The sequence below is a fragment of the Urocampus carinirostris genome, chromosome 6, assembly GCF_059441175.1.
Source record: "Urocampus carinirostris isolate Australia breed hairy pipefish chromosome 6, RoL_Ucar_1.0, whole genome shotgun sequence".
Taxonomy (NCBI): domain Eukaryota; kingdom Metazoa; phylum Chordata; class Actinopteri; order Syngnathiformes; family Syngnathidae; genus Urocampus; species Urocampus carinirostris.
In genome coordinates this window covers 18,384,141-18,397,653 of record NC_142354.1, presented here as the reverse complement: position 1 = coordinate 18,397,653, position 13,513 = coordinate 18,384,141, and the positions used below count along the sequence as shown (strand labels likewise).

Below are 13,513 nucleotides of genomic sequence, written 5' to 3'. Positions count from 1 at the left end.
ATAATTTTTGTAGGATAGTAGGGCAGCACGGTGGAGCAGTGGTTAGCGCGTGTGCGGCACAGTTCTGAGGTCGTGGGAACCTCCAGCTACCGGCCTTACTGTGCGGGGTTTGTATGTTCTCCCCGTGCTTGCGTGGGTTTCCTCCGGGCACTCCCACATTCCAAAGACATGCATTTCAGGTGAACCGGTCCAAATTGTCCCTAGGTGTGACTGAGCGAGTGAGTTGTCTGTCCCCGTGTGCCCTGCGATTGGCTGGCAACCAGTTCAGGGTGTCCCCTGCCCACTGCCCGATGATTGCTGGGATCGGCTCCAACACCCCCGCGACCCTACTGAGGATAAGCGGTGCAGCTAAGAGATGAGATGAGAGTTATAGGTGTAATTTGCAGTATTTCTAAATTGTAAACCTCTTGTAGTTATATTTCTCTAGTAGATTTTTATATTATAGTATCATGTATTGGCATTTTTTTTAGCATTTCAGTAAAAGTATAATTCGTGTACAGTATTTTCAAATCTGTGTTTTAGTACCGGTAGTCTTTTTGTAGATTTTGGGTAGTATTTTCATAGTAGTATTTTTGTCGTTTTATTTTTGTAATATTACGTTAGTGGTCTTTTTGTAGTATTTTTGGAGTAAATAATTCTGTAATTGTATTTTGTAATATAATATTACTGTAGTAGTATTTTTGAAGTACATAATTATATAGTATTTTTTATTCTAATAATGAAAGCAAAAAAATATATGAGGTCCATGTTTTCAAGCACTATACAGTATTTGATATTTTGTGTTATAGCTCTTGTGTAGTATTTTTGTTGTACTATTCCTGTAGAAGTATTTTTAAGTGGACACGTAAAGTGTGGACAACGTTGGCACCAAAAAAGTGAACCACTCTCGGGGGCCTCCTAGTGGTTGCGGGGCCCTAAGTAGCCGCTTAGCTCGCCTACGCCTCAAATGAAGTTTCTTTAGTGATCCATGTGAACAATTAGGGAGTGTCATTCTTTAAGACTTCTCCAGGGAGCAGCAACACACCAGAGCTAGAGTCAAAACAAGAAGGAAGTTTCTAGAAATATACTGTAAATTGAATAAAGGTGTGTCCTTCATGGACAGTGCATTCTTCTAAAAGCTATATGAAAACATTTGTATCTTAAATGACAACAAAATACAGCCATATTTGGTAGAAATACCCAAATATAGATTTTCATCGATTTATAAAGCTTAAAAGGGGCACTGTGTAATATTTGACCACTAGATGTCACTGTATTGTGTTGCAACTGAAAATAGGTGCCTCACAGCTAAATGAAGAAAACAAACTACACAATCTCGAAGTGACTAAAATGGACTATATTTCCTCTTTTTTTAACCCAGACTTTCATGAAGAGAGAAGAATTAAATTCAAAGTTTAAGAGATAGTTTAAAAAAGGTGAAGGAGAAAAAAATTTAGAGGAAAAGGGACAGGCAAAGAAAAAAAAGAAGAAAAATGAAAAGAATTAGGGGGAAAAGAAGGATGTCACTCATGAATTGACTTGAAAAAGAAAACAAAGAGGAAAAAAGAGAGATTAAAAAAGGAATAAAAGGGAAAAATAGTAAATAATGAAAATAGGTGAAATAAGAACAGTAAAAAAGAAGAGAAGATAAAAAGGGAAAGGAAAAGGGGGATAAGAAGAAAAGAAAGAAAACAGTTAGAATAGAAGGAAAAATAATTAAGGAAGGTTTTTATTTTTTGGGGTAACTCTAGCAGCAAGTGATGGACAATCATTTTTTTTTACCCGTGAATTTATACTTATGTCAAATTTAGCTCAAATTGTAATAAATGTTAACAAGATTGACACCACATTTTCTATCACTACACACACAAAAAAAACGTTTTTGCAAAAGGCTAGGCACAAAAAAAATAAAACAAAAATAGTGTGGTTTGGTCACTTTGAGTCTCTGAAGTTTGTAACATTCTTTCTTGTTATTGCTTACATTACACAATACAGTAACATTTGATAGTCCAAGTTTACGCACTGTCCCTTTAATCATCCGTAAACCAGGAAATGTACTAGTCTGTTCCCAGGGTTGGGTAGGGTTACTTTAACTTGATTACTTTCAATTACTTTTGGATTACTCCAATACCAAATACGCTAATAAAAGACAAAAGAAACTAAATATGAATACAATTACTAAATTTTGTGCAGGCTTGGGGAGTAACAGAATACATGGAACGGCAAAAATGATGTTGGCAAGTTGTTTGGATTTATTTTCATTTTGTTTCTGTCGCATTTTATGTTAGTTTTGCCGGAGATCAAAGAGATCAAAGCCAGGAGAGAAAGCTTACTACGAGTTGTGAGTCATAATTTTATTCATATTTAGTTTCTTTTGTCTTTTATTAGCATATTTGGTATTGGAGTAATCCAAAAGTAATTGAAAGTAATCAAGTTAAAGTAACCATACCCAACCCTGTCTGTTCCTGAATCAAGCTAGCGAATAGCTTGTTAATGCGAGTACAGCCCAATGATAATAACAATAATAATAATAACAATAATAATAATAATAATAATAATAATAATAATAATAATAATAATAATAATAATAATAATAATAATAAAAGTAATAATAATGATAATAATAATAATAATAGTAATAATAATAATAAATCGCCTTCATTAATAAAAAGTATAATAAGGTTAAAGTCTTTAAAAACGGAAAATCTTACATACCTAGGAAATAGTTTCATGGAAATTGATGGTCGGGAGGGGCCGGAATATCGAGAGGATGAGTCAGAGTTATGTCACACGTGATGAGATCTCGCGAGACTTGCCTTTAAAGCGCTCTTATAAGCAGCTTCACATCCGCGTCCTTCTAGTTCGTCCTCAGTGAAGGATAACTTAAACTGTCACTTTCTCCGCTCATTCCAAACCTAACAGCAAATTTTTAACTCTTCGAGTCGACTCAAAGAGAGAAGTCTGCCATTAAATTCCTGCGAGTTTTATCTTGGTGAGATTTTTGAATGTATTTTATTTCTCTTTTTCATCGCCGCCATCATTTCCAGTCGCTGTTTGTAGCTTGGTTGCTAAATGTGATCTTGCCTAAGATTAAGTCAGGTCAAGGATCGGCGCTCTTTCACTCATTTCGTATTAAGAAAAGATTAAGTAAATATTAACCGACCAAATAAGTCGATGTTTGCAATCAATCAACATTGAAAAACCCAAAAGTTTCCGCGTGTTATAATCACGTAATACCGGCAAGTATTCGGAGGCGACTAAAAAGCCAAGCTATCAAGTTATGTTAGGATTTCATAAAAAGCACGTCTTTTAAATTGTATTTAGTTAGTTGAACAGCTGATGATGACTTTTTTATAATACTATTACTGTATTTACCGGAATTTAAGGCGCACGTAAACCCTCAAATTAGACAGAAATTTGAAAGTGCGCTTTATAAGCCAGTGCGACTTATATAGGCACCAGTATTCTGCGGTAGCATGCAATATTTATTCGTGAGTGTGTGTGTGTGTGTGTGTGTGACTATGCGCGCTTTAATAGTGTACTGCTTTATTTGTGCAATGATTGAACTGTTGATAAACATTAGCCGTTACAATCGCAAAATATTGTACGCAATGAGAATCATACCCAGGTCGTGGCGGTGGGAGCGCCGTAACCTATTCACTAGATACAGATAACAAAAGAAAAGGCATTTGATTTGATCTAATTACATCTCTATTTTTACTCAATGCGAGATACGCATGTTGAAGAATGGAGAGAACGGAGGGTCGTCCTGAAAGATATAATCAGACAAATAGTCTAATTCATTATCAGGTGTTTTCCTTGCTGTTTATTTATATCTTTCAGGACAACTTTCTGTTTTCTCTATTCTCTAACATTCGTTTCTGGCACAAAGTAATCATATTGTGATTATGAGACAAATGAATGCCTTTTCATTTGTCTTAACCTATCAATTGTGGTCTGGTGGTTAATTTTCAATGCTTTCACAGCCATGGCCCGCGTTTGATTCCCGTTGCATACAATGTTTTGCAGTTTTTGTCAGTGATACTTTGGATCAGGCATGTCGAAGATACTGCTCACGGACCGGATCCCATTCGTTTTTGGTTTTTTTCAATGTTTCCCACCTGCCATAAATTTCTAAATATGTTAAATGAAGAAGCAAGTCTCTAGGTCAACTCAATGTCACGTCAAAGTTATGATGTTTTAAAAATAATTACAAACCAAATGCGCTCTTTGGCTGCTAGAGGACAGTGGTGAGTTGGTCATTGGTGGTGAGTTGGTTCAGGTGTAAAACTGCGATCTCTTAACTGTTGACAATAATCCAGTTAACACATTTAATGCTAAAAATGACAACTTTTCCCCCCAGTGTTTGTGATTAAATGTGTTGAGTCTAGAATCTTTGATTATAATATGTAAGTTACTAATGTAAGCTGAATAATGAAGCTTGATATCGGGGGGAAAAAGCAAAAAATCTGGAGTTGACATTCTTTTACTGAGGACAGGCAGCCTAGATCCAGTCCCTGAGCCTAACTTAGTTTGACATCCCTGCTTTAGACTGATCAATCATTCGACCAATCTATGCCATAGGTTGGGAAAAAAATGTGAAACGGTTACACACGAATATATACGCTTGTTCTTTTGGTGGTTTTAATCGATTGCGCCTTATAGTCCAGTGCGCCTTGTATATGGGGGAAAAAAAGACAAGATTATTTTTGGGGGAGTGTGCCTTATAATCCGGTGCGATTTATACAGTAATAAACTGGTTCATGTGGTAATAAAATATGAACAACTTCCCATTTATTTGTTTCTGCACCTTCAGAAGAACCATGGATGTCATTGTGCGCCGCTGTCCATTCCTGGCTCGTGTGCCCCAGGCCTTCATGCAGCAGCCCAGGAATTCGCTTGTGGTGTATGCCCAGCAATGCCCCATCATGATGGAGCTGGCCTCCAAACCAATGGCCCCGTCCATGGCCCGGGCTCTCTGCTCATCCTCATCTGCTCACCAGAAAATCGAGAGTAACACGACTCAAGGTATCAATGATCAAATAAAGGACATGCTTTGTTTTGCGTGCAATTGCTTAACTAAAATTATTTTGTCCTTGCATATTCAGGCACCAAACCTGAGGTGGAGGCCAAGCTGCCTGCTGGTCATTCAGCGGTGTCATCCGGTCAGGCCGTGGCCTCCAAATGCCCCTTCTTAGCTGCAGAAATGGGTCAGAAGACCAGCAGTGTGGTCCGCCAGGTCGGCATAGAGTTCCAGGAAGATGTTCAGGAAGTCCGCACTGTCCAGAAAGGTGCGAGTTCCTTTGGGAATAACTCATGAATGTACCTCATTTGGGCTGCAAGTAACAACCAATTTAATAGTCAACCAGTTACCGACTATTGAAACATTTAGTCGAATATTCATCATGAAGTTGATTTTAGTATGTGGCAAATGATAATAAACACCAGAAAAATAGATTTCAATTAAAAAAAAATCTTTTATCGAACATACTGCGGATTAGTACAAAAAATAATGCAAGCATTAAAAGGAATTAGGCACAGTGTGTGGTCAGTAGAGACATAAATCTTCTATTTTTAAGAACAGGCGAATACTTGTTTTTATCCCTTCGCTTATTCGCAGTAGTGGAACAGTAGATAAAACAAATATTTGCTTTTTGTGAAGTACATTCAGCGGTTAAGTGTAAAATGTGTAAAAAAAAAAAATAATTGAACAATTCTCAACAGTGTGAAATCAAATGGTTTTAACCACTGATGTTTATTCTAATTTCAAATACATTTGCCAAAACAGTCTGGTTTAACACTAAAGCTCGCTTTCATAGCAAAATATACGCGTATGAATGTACAACTCATGCCATTAAATCCGTATTCGCTCGAATGTTACTTTAATCCGACCGAGGCGAGTCAGACTGTTTTGTTTCACTGTCCCATGTGCTTTCTCTTTTAATGTTTGTGTGTCACCGAGGTAGTGCCAGGATACGCGAGGTCTGCTTTGCTAGCTTTGCAAGTAGTCTTTTTATTCACCGTATCTAGTTTAAAATTCTCCCAAACTTTAGAAGTTTGAGTACGTGTTAATGTTAATGCCGTGATTTCTGTATATTCGTTCTAGCCATAATCCTCAACTTCCCCCATTTTGTTTCTTCCCTTTTCCAGAAATGTCTCCTGATCAGCTGAAGAAACCTTCCTTGACCAGCTCTAGCGAAAGTCTCATGAAAACCCTGCTTAAGCAGCGCCCTAAGATGGTGTCCCACCTGCTGCAGGACAATTTGCCAAGCAGCTGTAAGTGTCACAAGCCGATGAGATTACCACTTAAGATTGCGTTGCCGCATTTGAGCTGATTTTCCTCTCCCCGACAGTGTCCTGCTTCCACTATGATGGCTTTTTTGAGAAAAAGATTGTAGAGAAGAAAAGCGACCACACATACCGTGTGTTCAAGACCGTGAACCGCCTGGCTGATGAGTTCCCCATGGCTGATGACTTCACGGGCTCCCTGGAGGAGAAACGAGAAGTTTCAGTGTGGTGTAGCAACGACTACCTGGGCATGAGTCGACATCCTCGGGTGGTTCAATCAATCATGTGAGTTTGCGGTAATACTGTACCTGTAACGTTAGCTTTCCATGGAAGATGCAGACTGAAGGGCTATCATTTGAAAGTTACCTAACACTTGAATGCAATCCATCCATTGTGAGACCATAGTGCTTGCTGGTCTGTTTACACAAACATTTAGCTGCTTTTAGGTAACTATGCAAGCAACTATTCAAGTATTAGTAACATTAGTCCTTGTTATTGGTACAATGAAAACAAAACACTATTTTTATTGAAGAACAATGTTGAAAAATATAACATTTATTTGGCTCAGTTTATCAAACAAAATCAACATAGGGTTTGCAACAGTTTTAAAATATCTGTGGATTTATTGTAAAAACTGACAATTTTTTTCATCTCAATTGCTAGATTCTGGAAAAAAACAACATTAGTCCTACCACCATTGTTAAAAAAAACATTTAGTAAATTGCTGGCCTGGCTTATATCATCTTAGAAAAAAACATTTTGCGGGGCCCTAAGTAGCCGCTTAGCTCGCCTAACAAGCATTTTTTTGTTTGAGAACAAACTTTCTATTACATAAGCGAGCTAAATGGGTAAGCATTTCTTTAAAAAGTTGGCAATTCCTTTAATACTTGGAATAGTTGTTTTTGTACTTCAAAGTACTCAATGAAAATCTGTGAAGACGCATGAAACTTTCATTTAGCACATACAGACGCTGCCCTACTTACGAACTAAATAAATTCATAAATTGAATTTGTTCGTAAGTTGCTTCAGTGCTTTATTTTGTATGTTTAAGGTTTGTATAAGTAACTTGTATTGTTTTGTACTAAAAAAATAAACATTTCATTAAATAATATGCTAAAAAAAAGGTTTTGGCGTGCTAGAGATACAGTGCAGTGTGCTTACATTACACACGAACTAGAATGTAGAAGCCAGATTTTTTTCTTAGGGGTGGATGCTGGGTGATCTCACAGCGCCACACGCCTGTAGTGGCAGAAAGAAGCACTACAGTAATAATAGCATTTTTTTAATCATTCACTGATATATCTTAAAAATCTAATTGGAATGAAATACAATCTCAGAAAAAAAACAATGAACCATGAACAATACGTTCTTTAAGGATAAATAAGAAACTAAAAAAGAATGCAGGATTCTTGTGTATGATTCAATAAAGTATTGAGATCATCTCTGGGCCGTAGAAAACCTGGTCTTTGAAATATGGGATTATTGGCGACCATTGTTTAATTTGGTGGGTTTTTATTTATGTTTGTCTCTAGGGAAACACTACGAAAGCACGGCTCTGGGGCAGGAGGAACTCGAAACATCTCCGGAACCAGCAAGTTCCACGTGGAATTGGAACATGAGCTGGCCGACCTCCACAAAAAAGATGCGGCGCTTCTTTTTACTTCCTGCTTTGTGGCCAATGACTCCACCCTCTTTACCCTTTCCAAGATGCTGCCCGGTATTTGAAACGTTTTTACACTTTTTACTTTATAACCCACATCGTAGTTCATCATTTTTTTTCTCTCTCATTAACTCGCAGGGTGCGAGATCTACTCCGACGCAGGCAACCACGCGTCGATGATTCAGGGAATCCGTAACAGCGGTGCCAAGAAGTTCATTTTCCGCCACAATGACGTCGCTCACCTCCGAGAGTTGCTGCTCAAAGGAGATCCCAGCAAGCCCAAGATTGTTGCCTTTGAGACCGTCCATTCTATGGATGGTAAGTTGCAGATCCACCCTTTTTATAATGATGGGGCAAAAATATAATTCTTAATCATATTTCCTTGCCAGGTGCAGTATGCCCGCTTGAGGAGATGTGCGACGTGGCGCACGAATTTGGCGCCATCACGTTTGTCGACGAAGTTCACGCTGTGGGTCTTTACGGGGCCAGGGGAGGCGGCATTGGAGACCGCGATGGGGTCATGCACAAAATGGATATCATTTCGGGGACACTAGGTGAGCTGGACATTTCGACTTGGCACTGATTTCAGTACGGAGGACGTATCTTGGGCAATCCTTTGTTGTAGTTGTATTTGAGAGGAGTCTTGAGCTGTGTCATCCAATATGCTGGCAGGCTTAAAGTAGGTCCTCGCTGCCCTGCTGTTGCTAGGAGACCGGAGGCTTGAATTGCTCTCTTGTCATTGTCATTTCCATCTGTAAGCTATTCTCGACATGCACCTTCTGTCGCTGAGGGTCTTGTCAATGCACTAGAAACAAAAACAAGTGCAAAATTATCTAATTATATCCAGCATTAGCTTTAAAATGGTTAACTTGAATAAACGTTTTCAGTAGATGCATCTACTCACTGTTTCAAAGCCATGGTACCTTATTTTCTAGACTATACGGTTCACCTATAAATTTGTAGGTGCGCCTTTTAACCCAGTGCACCTTATTTACCACGGAATACGGTGGATGCGGTTTAACATATACTTCCGTACTCAAGCGATGATTGATCGATCAACGCAGGCCCAAATCAAAATACAGTGGGACTTCGCGGTTCGACGTTTGCGGATTCAGAGCTTCGCGGTCTGTAATGGTTAAAAAAATAAATAAAATGTATATATATTTTTGGGGGAAGGGGCGTTGCCACTTTGCAGATTTTCACTTTTTGCGGGAATCCCCCTCGGCCGACGACCCTAGCACGGCGCGCCCTTCTCTTTTCCCGGCGCGCCACCAAAGTATGAAAAAACATACTTTTTTTTTTTTTTTTTTTTTTCCAATGGAAGGTGCGCCGCTACTTTGCGGATTTTCACTTATCGCGGGTGGTTTTGGTCCCCATTAACCGCGATAACCGAGGTCTTACTGTACATTGGATGCAAAGGGATTGGAACCTAGGTCGTGGTGGTGAGAGTGCCCACGTTCTACCACTAGACCACCAGTGGAACGTATCACTTAAGAAAAGATATTAGAGTTTATCTTATTATCGTACTATTTTTACAGTAATTGAAACGCAAATTTGCATTGTGCATTCTGAAAGGTTAAACAGTCTCCCCATGCCTTCACCTATGCGTCAACAAGTTGCCAAAGACAAAAACGGAAAATAGAAAGTTTTTCAACAAAATCTTATACAAGCTTTTTACATAAGTACACATATTAAACCAAGAGGTTATTGACGCACAGGTGAAGGCATGGCGAGACCGGCTAACCTATCAGTATGCACTATGCAAATCAGTGTTTCTAGTACTGTAAAAATAGTGTGATAATGAGATAAGCTCTAACGCCTTTTCATATGTCATCTGTACCCCTTCATTCGAGAAGTGTCGGCGCGATCTGAGTTAGACTCTCGTTTTGCGATTTATATCAACGATACTCATCGACTGATTAAAAACTGCACTGTTAGGTAGCTCTGACTGTAGTTTCATGCGCCTTACAGTCTGGTGCACCTTATGTATGAAAAATATATAACAATACTATTTTCATGTGTCTTTCTACTGTGTGTAGTACTTCAATATTGGAAACTTTTCTCTCAATCTAAATGTTTTTCTCATCTTACAGGTAAAGCGTTCGGTTGTGTCGGCGGGTACATCGCCAGCACCTCCGCCCTGGTTGACACGGTCCGCTCGTACGCCGCTGGCTTCATCTTCACCACCTCCCTGCCGCCCATGTTGCTGTCAGGGGCCCGGCAGTCCATTCAGGTGCTCAAGGGCGAGGAAGGTCGCACTCTGAGACGCAAGCACCAGCGCAATGTCAAGCTGCTCCGGCAGATGCTGATGGACGCCGGGCTACCTGTGGTGCACTGCCCGAGCCACATCATCCCAGTTCGGGTAAATCCACATGGAACGCCTTATAAAGATGGCTTTTGTAGCACCTATGCTGTTAGGCAGAGGGAAGAAAAGTTTACTGGAATAGTTCTACGTTTTAATGAGTGATAAAATTATAAAGGTAAAACCTCCAAAGTCAAAATTAATTTGAATAAAAGCCTGCGATTCAATAAACAATGGACAAGACAATATTTACCATAAGGATAATGTTTCCGTAGTGCAGTGGTTAGCACATTCGCCTAACATGCGAAAGTTACCTGGTTCGAGCATATGTTGGCATGGAGAGGGATGGGCACTGCCAGGGTGTACTTGCCCAAGACACACCACAGGAAATGGTGCCCCTACAACCATAGTAAAAAAAAACACTTTGTTTAAGGTGTTGGATTCGAAGTTCTAAGTTGGTTTTAGTCTAATATCAGTTGATAAATCTATTAGTCGCAAAATGGATTTGGATATTAGATGATAGAATCAATCAATCTGTTATGGTGTCAGAATTCAAAGTCACACAATAATACACTTCAAACTTTAATGACAATTCAAATGAGTGACATGAACATTCAACAAATAAAACACAATTCTGATGTTTGCTAATCCCGGGAATTCCAAATGAATGGGTGTGCTGTCCTCGCTCTCGAAGTTTTACCATTTTTGCCAGCTTGACATCTCGTCTCAAAGTTCAGGAGTCCACAGTCAAAATCAAAGGGATGATCATATTCCTACCGCAACTTTGATGTGAAGCTATATGATGTATCAGATCCTTGTGGATTCCTGTAAGGAGGTTGCTCCCCCCTTGGATCACTGAGATTTCCAATTGTCCAAGGAATCGAGGTATTTTTTCCAGGCAGGGAAAAAACCTGGCGTTTGAAAACGGCAAAGAAATATATTTTGAGCCTTCTTTTTTTATTTGTGAATAAATTTAGACAAAATCAAGCCCTTGCGCTTATGTGTCAAAGAACATGAAACTGTAGCCCAGGCTGGTTACAATAACTTTAATTTACACAGAAAATAGGGAAGTCAAGCAACAATTTAAATGTGTATAAATATAAATCAAAACAGACCACAAATATTAAAAGGAGATCTCAAATGTTGATATAAATTATATAATCCAGTAACATGAGCATTGTTTTTTTTTATTACACAGAATATTTTTTCAGACTATTATTACACCATCCCCTGATCTAAAACTTACATGGGGGCAAGGAAAAACTCAAGAAAATGAAAAAACCTTGAGGAAGGACATGAGGTCATCCCCCTTCCAGGATGACCAGGCTGCAAAGGATGTTGCAATAACAAATAATACACAGATAGTGTCAATGTGAAATATAGGTCAATTATAAGCTACAGAATAGAAGTGTGTTTTAAGCTTAGATGTAAACAATTCCACTGAGGGTGTAGATCGAATCTCAGGGGGAAGAGCATTCCACAGCACCGGGGCCCGAATGGAGAATGCTCTTGAATCTAGGGATCTCTTTTTGGCTCTTGGGATCACGAGTAGACCAGCATTTTCAGAGCAAAGGCTCCGGACCTTTTATTTAACTTTGTTGAAACATAGAATAACATATCATTGTTTGCTAATTAAAATTTAGTTATATGATTAAACATTTACTACAATGAGTTTTCTATCAAATGTTATTATTAAATTTAAATGTTGACTTATCCTTTTATTCATTTCTAACTTGCTTTTTAACAGGGTTACTTACACTTTGCAAAATTAAAGGTTTTTCCTTATTTTTTAGGTATCTGACGCTGAAAAGAACACGGAGGTGTGTGATATCATGATGAGCCGGCACAATATCTACGTGCAGGCCATCAACTACCCCACTGTGGCCAAAGGGGATGAGCTTCTGCGTATTGCTCCAACACCTCACCACACCCCGGAGATGATGAAATACTTTGTTGGTAAGATTCAGCCCTCATGTAATTCGAGCTCAACCTGTGTCGTAACACAAAAGTCTGTAACCTCCGCCTCTCTTCCCCCCCTTGAAACAGAGAGGCTGGTTCATACATGGAAGGAGGCCGGCCTGGAGCTGAAGCCTCACTCGTCGGCTGAGTGCAACTTCTGCCAGCAGCCTCTTCACTTCGAGCTGATGAGCGAGAGAGAGAAGTCTTACTTCAACGGCCTCAGTCACTTAATCCAGGCCTGCGCGTAGCCAATCGCCACTAAATCCGCTTCTCGATAACACAAAAGGCGACCCTCTTTCTCTGTCGCGAAAATATATTTGATATGTCTTATTAATAATCACATTATTTAAAATACTGTATGCTCAAATCTATATGTGCTTAAAAAATAAATGTGAGCTGGAAAGTTTGTGGTTTGTGAATTATTTGTCTCGAAGCAAAGATAAAGTACAAAAGGAGACGTCAAGTCAAAGATCATGGTTTATCATGTTGCCTTACTTGACAGAAGAAAGTTTTTCATATCATTTGTCGTCACAGTGGCAGCAATGTCATTATTACCGGTTGGAATCACCTGTGCCCGCTCATTTGGCGCTAGCTGCTGCGGGTTATCTGATTGGCTCCCTGTCCCTATCTAAACCCTGTCCTGTCACTCTCCTGTGGTCAGCCCGTCTGCGAACCTCTGTTTATAGGAGGCAAGCTTTTTTCGATCATGACTCCCGCCTGTCCTGTTTTTGCTCCCGTTTGTCTCCGGCTATGACCTATTTTGATCCTGACCACGTCTGTTCTCCCGTCCTGGTTTATGACCCATTTTTGATCCCGACTACGTCTACTCTCCCATCCTGGCTTACGACTTGTTTCCGACCCGACCATGCTTTGCTCTCCCAGTTCCGGCTACCGCCCCTGTCACCGCCATCACTCGCTACAAAGATCCACTTCCGTGTTCGGATCACAATCCGAGTACGAGAGCGACTTGCTTCCCTCGTCCAGCGAACACCGGATCGTGGGCACGGCCCTTCCTCTTTCCTTCAATAAAACTTGTGGTAAACGATTGGGTCTACCCTTTGTGCTGGTTGTGACAACCAAAGGTAATGTAGTTTATAATTTTGCTATACTTTTGGATTTTACTCTATGCTTTTCAAGTTTCACTACATTTTGATTATCTTTTTCTCAAAAAATCATGATGAGAATATTGTATCTTTCCATATTCGGTGATAGTTTATGGTTTTTGAAAGTTGCGTTTGAAAACAATAGTAAATGGTCTGCATTTTATATAGCACTTTTCGAGTCAATGTAGACCTCCCTAAGCACTTTACAATGTGCTTCACACT

At 39.4% G+C, this 13,513-nt stretch overlaps 1 protein-coding gene across 1 annotated transcript; it reads left to right on the top strand.

The window, feature by feature from the left end:
- The first annotated feature begins 2,805 nt into the window (after positions 1–2,805).
- On the top strand, positions 2,806–12,594 carry alas1 (5'-aminolevulinate synthase 1). The gene is made up of 11 exons (XM_088338123.1): positions 2,806–2,971; positions 4,796–5,007; positions 5,088–5,270; positions 6,130–6,255; positions 6,333–6,552; positions 7,800–7,984; positions 8,066–8,245; positions 8,317–8,481; positions 10,021–10,289; positions 12,023–12,185; positions 12,276–12,594. The coding sequence occupies exons 2-11, from the start codon at positions 4,803–4,805 to the stop codon at positions 12,434–12,436; spliced, it is 1,857 nt and encodes a 618-aa protein (XP_088194249.1). The 5' UTR covers positions 2,806–2,971; positions 4,796–4,802; the 3' UTR covers positions 12,437–12,594.
- Positions 12,595–13,513: the final 919 nt, after the last annotated feature.